This window comes from Mandrillus leucophaeus, unplaced genomic scaffold, assembly GCF_000951045.1.
Source record: "Mandrillus leucophaeus isolate KB7577 unplaced genomic scaffold, Mleu.le_1.0 Scaffold97, whole genome shotgun sequence".
NCBI lineage: Eukaryota > Metazoa > Chordata > Mammalia > Primates > Cercopithecidae > Mandrillus > Mandrillus leucophaeus.
The window spans coordinates 3,771,028-3,787,887 of record NW_012110585.1 but is presented as its reverse complement, the minus strand read 5'-3'; the positions used below and the strand labels follow the sequence as shown (position 1 = coordinate 3,787,887).

Below are 16,860 nucleotides of genomic sequence, written 5' to 3'. Positions count from 1 at the left end.
TGTTAGCCAGGATGGTCTCGATCTCCTGACCTCGTGATCCACCCATCTCGGCCTCCCAAAGTGCTGGGATTACAGGCTTGAGCCACCGCGCCCGGTCTATCAGTGGTTCATTCTTAAAGAGTCTTGAGTATGCATTTCACTTTGTTTTGCAGGGAAACCTAAACCTAAAGCTGCCAGTTCATATCCCATCTCCTGTTTTCTCCGATGAGGCCTGGCATTCTGCTGCCAACCTTAGCAACTCCTTTAGTGCCCACCGCATCCGCTAACCCCAACCCCCAGCCATGTGAAAGGTAGGTGTGAGCCCTGCAGTGAGCATCTGCTGCAGAGCTTCTCCGGGAATGTTTCAGCCCTAGAGGTAGCAGCCTGAGCAGGGCGGGGACTGCCCTAGAACACCAGTGGTTGCAAATGCGACCACATCTCACCCTCTGCTAAGACTCACATTTTCTTCCAGATTTTTACGTATTTGAAATCCGGATTATCCTACAACCTCTGTTGTGTAGGTTGTGACCATAATAGTGCTAGCATTGCCTATTGTGGCATAGGCACCTTCCAAACACAGCACTGAAACCTGCGCAGTGGGTGTCAGAGGCCAGGAGAAACATTCAGCCATCATTGAAACCCCTAGGAACCAAAAAGTTGTAGGTTTTGGGCAAACCAAATAGAGTTAAGCACATTCCTAAAGCAGGTGTCAAAAGTAGGCTAGATTGGAGTAATTATAAAGCTGGTTTACAGTGCCAGTGACTTTTAGGTTTTCTGAATTCTTTTAAGGAGTGCTCTAACATCAAAGTCGTATTGGCACAGAGAACAATACTGGGTGGAAAAACCAGAGACACCAACCACTGAGTCAAAAAGTGATTCAGAGAAGTGAAACCCAAAGTTTTAGGAAAACCAAACATATATTTCTAGATCCCTTTCTACAGATGCACAAGTGATAACATCTGCATCTAGCAAAGTCTCAAAGAGCTCCTCAATGGGATACAAAGTAAAAAGTCCAAACAACAAGAAAGCATTCTGTTTTTCCTTTTCTTTGTTTTTTCAGAGATAGGGTCTGGCTCTGCTGCCCAGGGTGGAGTACAATGCTGTGATCATAAGTCACTTCAGCCTCCGCCTCCCGGGCTGAAGTTATCCTCCCACCTCAGCCTCCCAAGTAGCTGGGACTACAGGCTCACACCACGACATGTGGCTAATTTTTGTAGAGACAGGGTCTCCCTGTGTTGCCCAGGCTGGTCTTGAACTCCTGGACTCAAGCAATCCTCTTGCCTCAGCTTCTCAAAGTGTTGGGATTATAGGCGTGAGCCACTGCACCTGGCCATTGTGTCTATTTAAATGCAAGAAGTTTTCTTCCTTTCTTAGAACATAAAAATACTAGTGTGTATTATAAATAATGGCTCATTTTAATAATACATTTTTAATGATATATTTTCTGGGTGCCTTGAATATTAAAAAATTAGGAAAGTACATCCTTGGAGGCAGCTACTTGTTCTGGTTCATTCTTTCATACTACAATTACAAATTATATTTACACTTCTCACAGCAGTGTAGGTACAGAAGAATTGTACTTACAGTGTAAAGAAGGAACTGGGCAAAATAATTTTTCAATTTACAATCTTTTAACAAATCAAAAAAGAAAAACTTTTCTTAAGGACTTCAGACAAATGGATCAATAGACAAGGTATCACATATACTCCCAAAATAAGGCAGAGTTGTCCCCCAAAACTATTCCCTTAGAGACGCTCACCTTATATTAGAAACATTACAGTCTTTCACGATATACTATATGCTGTCAGTAACCTGAAAAGAATACAAGTTATTGTTTTGTGTAAAACATATTAGCCTCAAACAACCTTAAGCAATGCTAACATTGCTGCTGGTAGGATAAGTTGTAAAGGAGGCACACTAACAGTCATGGTCTCTAGGATTATAAAGCTACAATTACAAGTATTTGGTGTCACTGGAAAGAAGCCTGTTAAAAATCGAAGGCAGTGCTCTGTGGATTCTGAAAACCAGCTGCCCTAGTGCTACTTACACACAGGCATACTTGTGGTTTGGGATAAATGTCCACCAACAGCATCATACATAGACCCCAAAACTGCTGTATCCCAAACAACTTAGAAAGAAAAAAGATCATCTGCTCTTAACCTATTACAGGATGCCAAAGGGGGGCACCAAGGTCAAATATGAAGTCTGAGTGACATTCCTAAAATGCGAATGTGAAGAAGGAAAGCCCATATCCTGGTTAATAGATTAATAAATCTGAAACACCTGTAACTAATAGTAAAGGCATCTATTATATCCTCTCATCTACAATTCTAAACATTATATGCATAAGTTGGGTGGAAAAGATTTTGGGCTCTTCTCATTGGAAGGTAAGGGGTTGCCTGTTTGGCTACCTTATAGACAAACATACTAAAGCTATAAAAACATTGCCCTGAAACAATTTTTTAAAAAGTAACTACCATAAAAAAAATCATTAAAAAACAAGATTCCTTTCTCCCAGGTGATTTTTGGAAGCGATTCACTGATTTAGAGGCAGTTACCATCCGGTTATGTGAGATCTAGGATCCACCATTCATAGCTGTTGTATTAGAATGTTAAGATTCTCCAGCAAAAAATAAAGTTTATGTTCTTCAAACTTTTTAGAAAAATAAAACTTTCAAGTGTAGCCTCTTGCCTCAGCCTCCCAAAGTGCTGGGATTACAAGCATGAGTCATTGCACCCAGCCACAAAAATAAAACTTTTAAACAAATGTAAACCGTATTGAGGTGCATGAATATGCACCAAGAGGAAGGTGTTGATGGTGGAGAATTTGATCACAAATTAATCCAACTCTTTCTGAAGATAAATTTGACAATGTAAAATGAAAAGGCAAGTAGGTGTTTATGTCCTGTGACCCACTAATCGTACTTCTAGGTTTCAGCAATTAAATAGTGAAATAATTACATCATTATGATACTCCATTCAATGAGTTATGCAGCTATCTTTAAATGGCAAATACTGAAACTACATGTAAGTTCTTTGTAATGCATAGAGGACTGGAGAATATTTTCAAACAACTACTATATGGCATGGCAAAAATTGCAAGTGAGTCTTTTCCAAAACTTTTGACAATATTGCCTTCACACTACTTTTAGAGTAAAAGAAAAAGGTTTCACCTTCCAGTCCTAGCTTGTATAAGCATAGAAGAAAATATAAGATAATACACTAATTTTTTTGTGTTGTGTTTGAGATGGTCTCGCTCTGTGACTCAAGCTGGAGTACAGTGGCGCAAGCATAGCTCACTGCAGCCTCAAACTCCTGGCTACAAGTGATCCTCCAGCTTCAACCATGTGAGTAGCTGCTACAGGTATGTGTCACCACATCTGACTTAAACTACTTTTGTAGAGATGGGAGTCTTGCTATGTTGTCCAGGCTGCTCTCGAACTCCTGGCTTTAAGCAATCCTCCCTTGGCCTCCTAAAGTACTGTGATTACAGGTGTGAGCTGCTGCGCGGGGTCCCACACTATACTGCTAACATGTTATTGATTGGGTTTGGAGGGGAAGACAACTTTATTATGTATCTTTTAAATTGTCTGAACTGTTAACATTTTTTTAAATGACAGAATTCAAAGCATTTTCTGAACACACTCATCCCCTTACCATAAAATACAATCGCAAATTGGTGATTTGGCCTATGTGAGTTAAAAAATACTAAATATCTCCCACCTACCATAGTAAGTGTCCAAAACACTCAGTAGCTTTCACTAACCGAGTCTGTTCCGGACTCCAGGCCATCTATCTTGCTGGCAGACATCGGGATCGCTGTTTGTGTAGCAACACAAGGCACTTCCCAGCAATGCCACACACAAACATGTGAGCAGAAAACTAATAACCACAGGCAGTCTGTGTAAAACATCAGAACAAAGCCAATCTTTGTATTCTTTTTTATTTATAAATAAACTATTTTTGTGGTTAAACCCACTTTTCCTTCTAAGTAGCTTTTTGGGTTATTTCCAAATTAACCATAAAAAGCCCTTTCTCCCAACAGAAAGGAAAGCGTTTTACAGGAAAACACTGATGGGCTCTGGGATCCCAAGAGGTGCACCAGATATTGAGTGTTCAGATAGAAGGGACAACTAACTCTAGTCTTGGAGTACAAAGATGTCAGTGAATAAGAATCATCCAAAGACGCTGAGGCATTCATTGTTTTTCACTCTTATTTGAGGTGCTCTAGAGGTGTGTTTATAGACTGGGAAAGACTCAAGGAAGCTGTTTGGAACAAACCCCTCCAAAGGATCCCAATTAAAGGTCATCCTAGGAGCCTGGTGGATACGCTGGAAGGCTAGGGTCTAGGAGACAAAGGTCGCTCAAGTTGCTGCTTCTTATCTCATGAAAGGGAAGAACTGCTTATTCCTTTAAGATAACTGAGAGTAAGTTAAGCAAACTTGAGAACTGTTTTTTAAACTATAAACAATAAGCAATCATTTTAAAACTCAATTATCTACCCAAATGTTCATAGCAGCATTATTCATAATAGCTTAAAAAGTGCAAAAACAGTAAATGTCCCTCAATAGATGAATGGATAAAGAAAACAGTATTATCCATGCAATGAAATATTACTTAGCAATAAAAAATGAAGTACTGATACATGCTAAAACATGGATGAACCTTGAAAATGGACTGCTTAATTAAAGAAACCACTAAAAGGCAACCACATTCCACTTATATAAAATGCCCAGAACAGGCAAACCCAGGAACAGATGTACATTAGTGGTTACCTAGGGTGGGAAGGGCTTATATAATATGCCCTTCTTTCTGGGGCGTTGAAATGGCCTAAAATTAGATTATAGTGATGGTTGCAAAACTCTTTAATACATTGAAAACCACGGAACTATAAATGAGTGAATTTTATGGTATGTAAACTACATCTCAATAAACTGTCAAAAAAAGAATTCATTACTAACTGGTTTTAAAAATAAGATCTTCCTGCCTCTCAAGAGTAGCCCAAAAGAAAAATAAAATCTACAAACATAAACCTAAGTATATTAGTGGATGAAAAAGCTATAATAATGTAACTGTTAAACAATTCAATTACCTAAAAGTTCTCCAGTTAATAGTCAAATAGATTTTATAATCCAGTTATGCCTTCATAACTTCAACTATTATGCTTTGACGTAACAGTTCAAAACTCCAAATGCATAACATTTTGTTACTAAGCAGGTAACACAAATGCCTTTTCATCCTTGATAGCTGTTACCAAATATATCCACGATTAATCTGTGGAATTGGAAGTTTCACTTCCTAGAGATTTTATATGCAGTACATTCTGAGGTCACTGGAAAAAAGTTAACCTGTATGTATCTATACAGTATTGCACCAGAAATATTTTTTTAAGTGACAGGATTGAAAGCATTTTCCAAACACACTCATGCCTCCTTACCATAAAATACAATCACAAACTGGTGATTTGGCCTCACTTAAAAAGTTAACCTGTATGTATCTGTATGGTAATTGCATCACAGGGTTTAGAGCAGCCCTTCTGAGGGCTCAACCCAGCAAAATCTAAAAAAAAAAAAAGATGCCACAAGTAAGTGCTCTTTGGAAAACTGCATTGGTCTAAATTGGTCTGACTAGTGGGCCTCAGCTGGATTCAAACAACCAGTGGTACCTGGCACTTAACGAGTGAATCTAAAGGGGTATAGCCCAGAAACCTGTACATTAGACAGTCTCCCTAGATGCTGACGTTGCCAGGTCAGGGAATTACGTTCCTGGGAATTACACTTAGTTCACTAACAGGAGGGCAATCAAAATAAGAGAGGGGCTACCCTTCGCTGGCTACATCATCTTTAAACTCTTCATTTCCCACAGATCTAGCATCTTACAGAAAAACTAGCAGTGATCATTTTTGAAGCAGTGTCAAAATATCTTGAACGTTGACGGACACAGGATGAATATACCAAACACGGTTTACGTTCTGCTGGGATAGTAAAGAATACTTTTAAATCAGGAGTACCTCTTCGAAAGTCCTTAAAATGTAATCTTTGGTCTCTAGTCAAGAGAATAATCGAGTCTTAGGAGGAATATTTAAATTGAATTTAATTAAATACAAATGTCACACACTCCCTTCGTCCCAGAAATGGTCACTTCATCCTAATTAAGGAAATGGAAACTAATGATGACTTAAGCCTTATTCTGTGGAATGTGTTTAGACAAGTTCAGGCAAACACCAAAAACTGAGAAGTCCCCCCACCATACCTACAACATTCTGAAAATGCTTAAATGTTAAACTCCATTCTTTGTCTAGCAGTTCAATATGAGCTGCCAAAATTTAGTCCAATTAGTCAGTTCCAAATAATGTAGGCTCCTTGGAGTCTATAACCTTGGAGTCGTGACAGTTCTCCTTTGGCAGTGGACCAGGACACAGGAGCTCCTCTTTCAGATTCTTTCAGTTGGCTTGGGCAACTCTGGTTTCAGAACCATGAAAGTTCAACATGGTAGTCACCAACTCTGGAAGATCAAAATCGTGTTTCCACCCCCAGTCCTTCCGAGCATTGCTGTCATCAAATTTCATCGGCCAACTATCCGCTAGGAAAAGATACGCAAGAGTAGCTTAAGTTATTCAGGTTGTGGATTTGCAAAAAGGTCTTGACCATTTTATATAAAGGTCTACAGTACAAAGTATAAAACAGGAAATTCCTTCAAGTAAAGCAGAACCGCTATTATGCACAGTCACCCTCTTAGGGCCAAAGACTATTAACCCATCTTTTGTCAGGCACTGTGAATTTTCACACATTATTAAAATCTCACACAACTTCATAAGAAGTTTTATACTCAAAGAGGTGCTTCCACTCACAAATTGGCAAAGTTACAGTATTTGAAAACCTGGGGCTGTTTTCATACTACCTCTATTGCTTCTATTTTTCCTTGCTTTATGTTTAAACTGTTAACAAGATGAAAGGCTAACAAGTTGTTTATCTGGAATGGAATGATTTCACCCACTTTAGAAATCATTCCCCAAAATCAAAGCTTCTGCTGGCTTGGGCTCAACAATTTCTTTGGGCTAGGCTCCTTCTCCAAAAGGTGTCTGGACCCTTGGGAAAGATCTATGCTCTCCTTATCCTTCCAAGGTTTATGTCCTCCAGGGACTCATAGTAAAGGCCTTTGCCAGCGGGTACGAACCTATGGCCTGCCGAACGGCATCCACGTTGTATGTGATCTGGAATTCCGGCACGTGCTTGAGGACCTCCTGGGCCAGCTCCTCGGGTGTGAAGCTCATGGCGCTGACATTGTAGGTCCTCATGGAGAGGGACTCGGCCGGGGCCTCCATGACCTCCAGGGTGGCCCTGAGGCAGTCGTCAATGTACATCATGGGCAGCCTTGTGCGGGCTTCCAGGTTGCACTCGAATTTGCCATGCTTTGTGGCATCATGAAAAATCTGGACTGCATAGTCTGAAAGGGAATCCCGTGTGTGGGTTATAACAAAACAATGAATGAGCCTCTTGGATCGAGGCAGCAGTTCTCAAATGGTCTAGTCTCAGAGCCTTTTTATAACGGATTCTTAAAATTTAAGAACTCCAGTCAAGCTCAGTGACTCACACCTGTAGTCCCAGCACTTTGGGAGGCCGAGGCAGGTAGATCGTCTGAGATCAGGAGTTCAAGACCAGCCTGTCCAACATAGTGAAACCCCATCTCTACTAAAAATACAAAAATTAGGCAGGTGTGATGGCACACATCTGTAATCCCTGCTACTTGGGAGACTGAGGCATGAGAATCACTCGAACCCAGGAGACAGGAGAGTGCAGTGAGCTGAGATGGCGCCACTGCACTCCAGCCTGGGGGACAGAGCGAGACTCCATCTCAAAAAAAAAAAAAAAAAAAGAATTGAGAACTCCCAAAGAAATCTGACTAATGTGGGTTATATCAATATTTACTGTAACAGAGTTAACTGAGAATTGTTTAGAATATTACCTTTTAAAATGACAATAAGCCTATCACATATTAATATGTGTAACATTTTATACGAAAAAGAGTATATTTTCTAAACAAACAAAAGGTACTGAGAAGGATGGTCTGTGGTACATTCTAAAAGTCTCTTTAGGGTCTGGCTTGATAGGGGTCTGCTGGAGCCCCCATCTGCTTCTGTGTCCAGTCCATTCTTATCTTACAAGCCACACCACCTCTGGAAAACTCCACGATGCATTTGTGAAAGGAGAGTGAAAAAGGCCAGTAACGTCTCTATATTGATAAGAGTTTTGACCCTCAAGACCCCTTGAAAGTGTCTTGAGGATGCCCGGAGCTCCCCAGACCACACTTGGAGAAGCACCATATTAAAAAGCAGAAGCTTTGTAAGACCTCCTTCCAAATCTCTCTGATGTGGTCAAGTATCTTCTATATCCATTCTCAGGGCCATGGATGTGGAAAGGATACCCGACGTGGGATTTATGAAAGAATGAGTGTTTGAGTCCAAAATAATAATCGTCCTTACGTTCCTTTCACATACACAATGCCTACAGTCTATTTGAATAGGGCTCTCTCTGCGCGTTAAGAAACAAGAGGCTGTTGCTTACTGGGGGTCTTCCTACACTGAGTCACAGATTTGTTCTTGAATATTACGTTTTATTCTGGCACTGTGGGTGGCCAATCCCGAGCTGGACCGACAACACTGGCATGTGCTACCCTTAGTGAGTGTAAGCCAGTTGGGTTCACTGTGCTTTTAAAATGCACATCGAGAGACAACACAGAAACTCTGGTCGCCATACAGCTAAAAAGATAGCACATTCATTTACCACAAAGACAACTCCTCCTAGCAATCAGTCTATTTTTTTTTTTTTTTTGGTGGTTTTTGTTGTTTTTTATTTTTGAAACAGGGTCTCACTCTGTCACCCAGGCTGGAGTGCAGTGGCACGATCTCAGCTCACTGCAGCCTTGGCCTTCTGGGCTCAAGAGACCCTCCTGCCTCAGGTTCCCCAGTAGCTGGGACTACAGGTATGGGCTATCATGCCTGGCTAATTTTTGTTTATTTTTCATAGAGACAAGATCCTACTGTGTTGTCCAGGCTGGTCTCTGGCTAGAGTGATCCTCCTGCCTCAGCTTCCCAAAGTGCTGGAATTATAGGCATGAGCTACCGCACCTGTCTAGAAAGCCTATCTAACATACAAGAGATGAAAGAAATAGAAAACACTTAACCAGTTGTTCCTCCTCCAGGCTGGGAGTCAGCTGAAATGATTCCAGGATATCTCAGGCATCGGAAATCTAACCCATACCGGTAATGATAATACTATGAAAAAGAGAAAACATATTCAAACACAGATGTTTTAAATCAGATAGATGCAAAACAATCTGCTTTTCTGAAATCTCATTCCATGCAGTTATATTTCAATACTCCTAAAGAAAATAAAGACTCCTAAGTTTTTATCTTTAAAAAAAAAAATCAACTTTTTGGTGATACATCAATGCTGTAAATAACACATTAGCCTACAGTAGGGCTTTCCAGCCTCTCTTTGGAAAGGTGCCACTGATTATCGTCCTAAACGATTCAGCCTGAGTACATCCCCACACATGGCATGGGGAAAAGCAGAGGAGAGAACAGTAGATGAGAGGGCCGTGGCTATGACCGAGCTAGAGGAGCAGGCAGCAACTCAAAAGTATAAAGATAAAGAGTATTTTGCAGTAGTTCATGCCTATAATCCCAGCACTTTGGGATGCTGAAGTGGGTGGATCACTTGAGGTCAGAAGTTTGAGACCAGCCTGGCCAACATGGCAAACCACTGCCTGTACTAAAAATATAAAATTTAGCGGGGCGTGGTGGCACGTGCCTATAATCCCAGCTACTTCGGAGGCTGAGGCATGAGAATCCCTTGAACCCAGGAGGCAGAGGCTGCTATGAGCTGAGATCACGCCACCACACTCCAGCCTGGGCGACAGAGCAAGACTCTGTCTCAAAAAACAAACAAACAAACAAAAAACAAAAAACCCAAGATGTTTGAAGTTTTCTGTAGGTTTAGAGTTACTACCAATGGCTACCAATACTGGGAGCCAGAAAGAATGGTGGGGTACAAGTAAGACAAGCAGCAAATGAAGAGATGGGGGCTGTGCACGGGGCACCCAGGAAGTGCTGAGTGTTCCCACACGGCTGAGGAGGTTTGAGGAGCTGGACACACCTGCCACATGACAAACCCAGTGAGTTAAGTAAGCGACTCTGGGGCTGAGATCCAAGAAGAGGGAAAGGTCCTCCAGGGATGAATCACCAGGCCTTGGAGACAAAAAGAATGAGAAAGCAAACAGCAAATTGTGCCAGCCGGGGCACATTCAGCAATCTCGCTGAGTGATACTTACTTCTCCCATGAGCTCCGCGTGGACCTTGGACACCCCGTAGATGGTCCTGGGTCTCTGAATACAGAGATCGGGGGTTGGGTTCCGCGGAGAGGTGGGTCCAAAGGCCCCGATCGTGCTAGGCACAAACAATCGCAGATTGTGTTCCGCAGCGACATCCAGGATGTTATGCAGGCCTGAAATGAACAGACACTATCAGAATCTGAAAACATCTCTTCTTAAAGAACTGGAAAAACTGGCAAATCACATATCCAGCCAGAGCCAGATGCTTACCAGTTATATTCACTGCTCTAGCCAGTGAAACATTTGCTTCTCCAATGGCGCTGAGCAAAGCGCTGTAATGAAAGAGCCAGGTGATGCGGTTGTTTACCACAATCTCCCGAAGATTCTTGTAATCCAAGATATCAGAATAAATGAACGGACCTGCAAGGAACATAAATTGAAACCACGAATGTGAAAAGGGTTGTGAACTACATGGACCTTTCCCCTTTCCCCCGTTGACTTGTGAATTTCATTGGTAGCCATGCGGTAACCAAGCCACTTGGGCACTAGGCAGCATTTTTCTTACGGAAGAATCACAAGTCACAGTCAGCCCCCAGGTAATGACAGCAAACGCTCCTATAGGACCTGCCTGGGCCAAGCCCTGTTCTAAGGACTTTATGTACATTTCTTTCCCGTACAGCCTTGGAGGTAAACACATTTTACTGAGGAGGAAACAGGCACAGAGAGGTTAAGCAACTTGCCAGGATCAGAGAACAAGTGGAGGAATTGGGGTTGCAGCTAGGCATCGGCTCCAGAGTGGGTGCTGTTCCTCCCAGCCCTGTTTGCAGAGTGGCTTCACTCTGCTTCCAAGGTGCACATTTGAAAAGGAATAGAGAAATGGACTAATTAAACACCACCACCACCTTGGTATAGAAGAGCCACAAATCATGAGTTTATCATAATTATACAGAGGTAAAGTTGATTTTGTTCTGTGCCAATTTTCCCCACTTACAGCAAACTGTCACTCTTCCCCTATGGTGAGCAGCAAAAGGCTGATGCTGAACCAGGAAAGACTAGGGGGCATTACAAAACCATATTTCTGGGGCAGCAGGGACAGTCTTGCTCTGTCGCTCAGGCTGGAATGCAGTGATGCAATCATGGCTCACTGCAGCCTCCATCTCCTGGGCTCAAGCGGTCCTCCCAAGTAGCTAGGACTGCAGGCATGTGCCACCATGCCAAGCTAATTTTTTATTTCTTGTGGAGACAGGGTCTCACTATATTGCCCAGGCTAGTCTTGAACTCCTGGACTCAAGTGATCCTCCCACCTCAGCCTCCCAAATTGTTGGGATTACAGGTGTGAGCCACCATGCCTAGTCATAAAAACATTTTTGAAGCAGTAAAAAACCTGACTAGAAGAGCTTGATTTTTTGGTGTGTGTGTGTGTGTGTGTGTGTGTGTGTGTGTGTCTGTGTAGTACTTTAAGAGCAATTCTACACTGGAACATCAGGATTTATTTTTCCAAATTTCTAAAGTTCCTTTTCTTCAGTACAGAACTTGATTTTTGTTTGTATTCTCTCCGAGTCAATAAGTTAAAACACAACAAGACAGGAAACAAAGTTTTTATTTCAAATAACATCAAAATATATTATTCCAAAAACTTCAAGATCAAAAGAACTCTTCTGCTCTTTTATCACCTGAACAAGCAGCAGCATTAAAAATACTTATTTTTAAGTGAAATACCAGTGCCTCAATAACTTCTCTGAGTCATAAATTCAGCTAGGAGCTGTTGCACGCACCGATTTCATAAGCCACCTCTTTGTGCTTTGAAAATTAGAGATAAAAATAAAAGCAAGACCTATGGATCTCTTACCACTGTGAAAGACATGATCGGGGGGCTTCCTGATGTCAGACAAAATCACATTGTCCTTTCCGAATCGTTTCCTAAAGGGAAAATCAACACACACAAGTTGGCAACATCTAGGATGCAACAAGTCCTGTGAAAAGTCTTACAAAATAAGAACGGTAATTTTCTGCCAGCCTCAAATCTCTACTTCCTCTTCATCCTCAATTCCTACACCTTCTGTTCTTGTCTCTCTCACACTCAGGCCTCTATTTCCCTGCCCACGGCTCTGTCTTCTGTTTCTCCTCTCGCCTGACTGTAACCCTACGCTTGTCACCAGTTTCTTCCTATTACCCCTGAGAGTTTTTACCTCTTCCTCATCATTCTTCTCATCTTCTCTCCCTCTTCTTATTCTCTTATCCCATTCTCTCCAAATCCCACACTCTTCCCTTCCAGTTTGCACCTGTACTTCCCTTGGTTCCCAAACAACTAAAAGTCAAAGTGATTCGCTGGGAAAAGTGTGTCTCACTGCCTAAGTTAGGAAAAGAGAGAGAGAGAGAGAGAGCAAAGAACCAGTCTGGAGATGCTGAGTCAAGGGCCTGTGACAAGTCTGTGATATTCAGAGGCAAAATAAAAGGTATTTTAGGCTGGGCACGGTAGCTCACATCTGTAATCCCAGCACTTTGGGGAGGTGAGGTGGGCAGATCACTTGAGGCCAGGAGTTAGAAGACCAGCCTGGGCAACATAGCAAGAGCCCGTCTCTACCAAAAACACAAAAAATTAGCCAGGCGTGGTGGTGGGTGCCTGTAGTCCCAGTTACTCAGGAGGCTGAGGCAGGAGAATCACTTGAACCCAGGAGGTGGAGGTTGCAGGGAGCCAGAATTGCACCACTGCACTTCAGCCTGGGTGACAGAGCGAGGCTCCATCTCAAAAAAAAAAAAAAAGAGAGATATATATACACACACACACACACACACACACAATTATATATATAATTTATATATAGATGTATAAATATCTATATATATCTATATATATAGCAGTTATTTAGATATATCTTAACAATGGTAAGGAGCAAGAGGAGAGAAAAGACGTTTAAAAGGCATCACAGATGAGCTCCATATACTTAAGAACTCAGATTTTAAATTTCAAGTTTTTAGGGCTCTTACCTCAAAAGATTAGCAAGCCCCACTCCCAGCTGGCCAAGACCCCCTAGATGAAGAAGAAAAAAAAAGTGAAGCTTTAATGCAAATCTAACCAGTTCAATTATTCCCAGAACGTAATAACTGAGTGAGACTAGTTTTCAGTCTTAGCTAACTACGTAAGTCCTAGGTTGAGCTGATATAACTGCTGCTTACTTCCTATCTTCCCAGGAACGTGGTACAGCACTTAGAAATGCAATAATCTCCCCCAGGCTAGGACAGAGACCAATACAGGTAATATTGGTTTCAGAGACAGCACTCTCACCAGCATGGAGTGGTTCTGAGAAAGAGGAGAAGCAAGGGCGTAAGAAGAGGAAAATCTCATGAAAGCCAGGCACAGGTCTGGAATTTCTTGGGGCAGGAACTCAATCCTGGCCTTCATTATTTTGATGAACTTTGAAGCTTGTCTGCTATGGGTGACAAAATCATTCAAAACCAGTATGAACAGATTCCTATCCACCTCTGGTGGGATGAGGCAGAATCCCATCCTCCATTAGAAGTGGACTGGGATATGAAAGGGCAAAGAGGCAGGGAGAAACCAAGAAGTCATTTGGAAAAGGGACAGACAACTGACTCAACAAGGCGCCACTGAGAAAGTTAAAATGAATAGTATAGCTTCCAGTTTGAAGGATTCAACATGCCATTGATAGAAACAGGAGGCCAGTGGGCTAGGAGCACATTCGGGAAAGGACAACAGTCCATTTCATTTGAGAGAAACTGATGAGGCAGGAAGATATAAAAGTGGGACTTCCTGTAAGCATTTGTTAACTTGGGAATAAAACCAGGACACCCTGAAAGATGCATCATTAGTGGAGGCGAGAGGGAATAAAACACTCGGACAACACGATGGGTGAATCTGAAGAAAGGCACAGAGGGAAATCTACTAAGCTTGAAACTTATTTCAGCATCAGAAGTGGAGAAGGCAGTAAAAGGGCACACGCCCCACACGCACGCGCGCACACGACAATGAGAAGGATTATGCTGTAAAACCAAGGGAAGAAAGCCTGGCAAGAAAGAGAAAGAAGTAAAACATGTCCATCAAACTGGAGGTAGGCTTGGGCTGGCTGGAAGTGACAGAGTAAAGTCTGGAGTGAGAAGGATACAAAATCAGGGGCCAAACATACTTGAGGTGAGGAGGTTCAGGGAGCGAGTCACTGGCAACGATGAGCTCAAGGGCAACAGTGAGTGCTGCGGCAACAAGTCCCTTGGCCAGACGCTAACTTACCTTCTCTATTTCCAACACGCAAATGCACAATAACAGTTTGGGATGAATGACTCTGAGTTTAGGTTCAGGAGTCTGGCCAAGGAACAGCGTGCCTAACACCAGAATCAATGTTCTAGCCCTGGCACCTTCCTGTGCACTAGCCTTCACTCCCCAGACTGATCCTAATATGGAAGGGAACCAAGTTCCAGAGCAGCTTTTAGCCACCAGGTTCCTAGATTCCTTCGAACAACAATAAAAGTTATGGCAGGGAAAATCAAGTGCTAGGAACAGTGATGAAATAAGGATTTGGATTTGCAAAATTCTAAAAACCAACCAAACAAAAAAGGCAATGGTGAAAAAGGCAGTGTCTGATCAACAAGAGCAGCCGCTCTAATTTAACACTTTGTATTATAAAATACCTCACTCTGAAATCCTTTTCATAGTACAGACAGTAAATCCAGATTCTGCCATCAGGCCAAGCCTGTTTTTGCTGCATTATCGGCTACAGAGACAGGCAGTATGGTTCGGATGGCACATTACACATTCTCAAAACAAAGGCACAGACACACGGCACAGGAAAGAATCAAGCCATGGAAGCAGAAAAAAGAAAAGAAAAACTCACCTGTAATTAAGACTCGCGGATGGTCTGTGTCAGAGAAAGACGCAGAGTGGAAGTTAGCATCTGCTGGAATTTGCCGAGGGGAGATGCCCAGAAAGCGGACCGGCAGGACAGGTGTCCAACAGCCACAGGCCGGGCTCTGCCCCACTTGCCTCAGCATCCGAATGAACAGCATTTTCTTTTCAAATACCTTGTGAGAAAAAAGGAGCAGAGTTAATGATGTGACCTTTTATCCCTCCAGCTCTTCGAAACGAACTCTTCAACTGAAATGAGCACTAAGATTGTCAGCGAATGAGCAAAGCTACGCTTTTAGATTCAGGAATCGAACTAAAGAGACTGCTGAGTTCGCCAATAGGAAGCCAGTCAAGGGCCTCCCATGAGCCAGGCTCTGTGATAAAGGGATAAAGTGTTGCTCACACAAAGTCCGGCCAAACAAAGGCCAAACTGAGATTCAGAACTGACACTGCACAACGCTGACACCAGCTGGGATCTAATGCAACAGAGGCGGTGACTGCACAGAGAACCTGCACACCACAGAGACAGTCGGTGGATCCTAGCAAAGGCTTTAAGTCTTGACTACAACTGTTATCAACTTGTCCACACAACATCTGAGGATACAAATGGGTCCCAGATTAAATATTAAATACAAAGTGCCCTATAAATCTTGCGTTAACACTCACATGTTACAATGAACCAGCCTAGAAAAGCAGAGGGTTAAGATAAAAAGGCCCGTAGCAATATTTAGTAAGCTGGGAAGGATTTTTGTTTTTCCATCATCTCTGTAGAAAGGGTCACGTAGAAAAGCCATTTTCTTATTGTTTCAGAGATCACACAATTTAATTTAGCCTAGCTCCTCCTCCTCATCAGCTTTAGTACCAGCTGACCATGAAATCAGCCCTGGCCTCAGAGGTCAAGACGGTCCAGTCACATATGGCTTGAGACTGCCATGTTCCTCAACCTGTCCCCAACACCCAGGCAAGCGTGTCTTGAGAGCAGCTGCCCAGCTTGCTTTGCTGGTTCTAACAGCAAACCCCCCAGCCTCCCTACCGGCTGGCTTATCACACACCACACACTGACCTGTGGCCTCTACTTTCTCACCGGCTGGAAGAGGAAGATCTCTTCCAACAGAAAAAGCAGGTGAGCTTCAAAGCCAACTCAGGTGTCCCATCCCCTCAAGCATCTTCTATTTTGCATTATAAAGGGAGAAAAAGTAAACCACAGTTAGAGACATTTCCTGTAAGATATAAACTCATAGGAAGGTACTCAGTGCCTCAAGTAGATTTAAGACAGTGATTCCAAGTTAAATGCCAGAAGTAGCAGAAGCTTTCTTACAATCCCTAATCATACCAAAACCCAAATTACAGGAAACAAAAGGAAAATAATGTCTTTTCAAAACACATACCTTTTCATACCTTTCTGGGTCATGAAGGTTTTGCTCTTTAGCACTCCAAAACAAGACAGGCGGAAGCTGCCTGGTGGCTTCTCTGGGTCAGTGACTGGACCCACCAGGTGTCCAGCATCTAGAAGACACCTGAGGCCCTTCACCCCGGCTAATGTTCTCAAATAAGTGAGCAGAAGAGAACCTTCTCACTGTGGGCACATCTCTGCTTTCACTGCACAGGCCCAAAGTGATGAGGCAGGTGTCCAGGATGGGCTACATTACGGGAAAGGCCTCAGCTTTTCCTCAAGCAGACCTTAGAGGAAT

The 16,860-nt window shown here is 42.6% G+C and overlaps 1 protein-coding gene across 1 annotated transcript; it reads right to left on the bottom strand.

Annotated features, from left to right (window-relative positions):
* Positions 1-6,421: 6,421 nt before the first annotated feature.
* LOC105532582 (L-threonine 3-dehydrogenase, mitochondrial) lies at positions 6,422-15,330 on the bottom strand. The gene is made up of 8 exons (XM_011970746.1): positions 15,159-15,330; positions 13,300-13,342; positions 12,161-12,231; positions 10,582-10,731; positions 10,312-10,484; positions 9,163-9,253; positions 7,156-7,425; positions 6,422-6,561 (listed from the first exon to the last, which is right to left on the bottom strand). The coding sequence occupies exons 1-8, from the start codon at positions 15,328-15,330 to the stop codon at positions 6,422-6,424; spliced, it is 1,110 nt and encodes a 369-aa protein (XP_011826136.1).
* Between the last annotated feature and the right edge of the window lie 1,530 nt (positions 15,331-16,860).

What these genes read in the sequence shown, in the direction of transcription:
- LOC105532582 (XM_011970746.1), bottom strand. Translation starts at nt 15,330, where the DNA reads ATGCTGTTCATTCGGATGCTGAGGCAAGTGGGGCAGAGCCCGGCCTGT. An exon ending in GGGCTTGCTAATCTTTTGAG is followed by an intron (nt 12,232 to 13,299) that starts GTAAGAGCCCTA and finishes TTTTCCCTTTAG; the next exon opens with GAAACGATTCGGAAAGGACA. An exon ending in TAGAGCAGTGAATATAACTG is followed by an intron (nt 10,485 to 10,581) that starts GTAAGCATCTGG and finishes TGTTCATTTCAG; the next exon opens with GCCTGCATAACATCCTGGAT.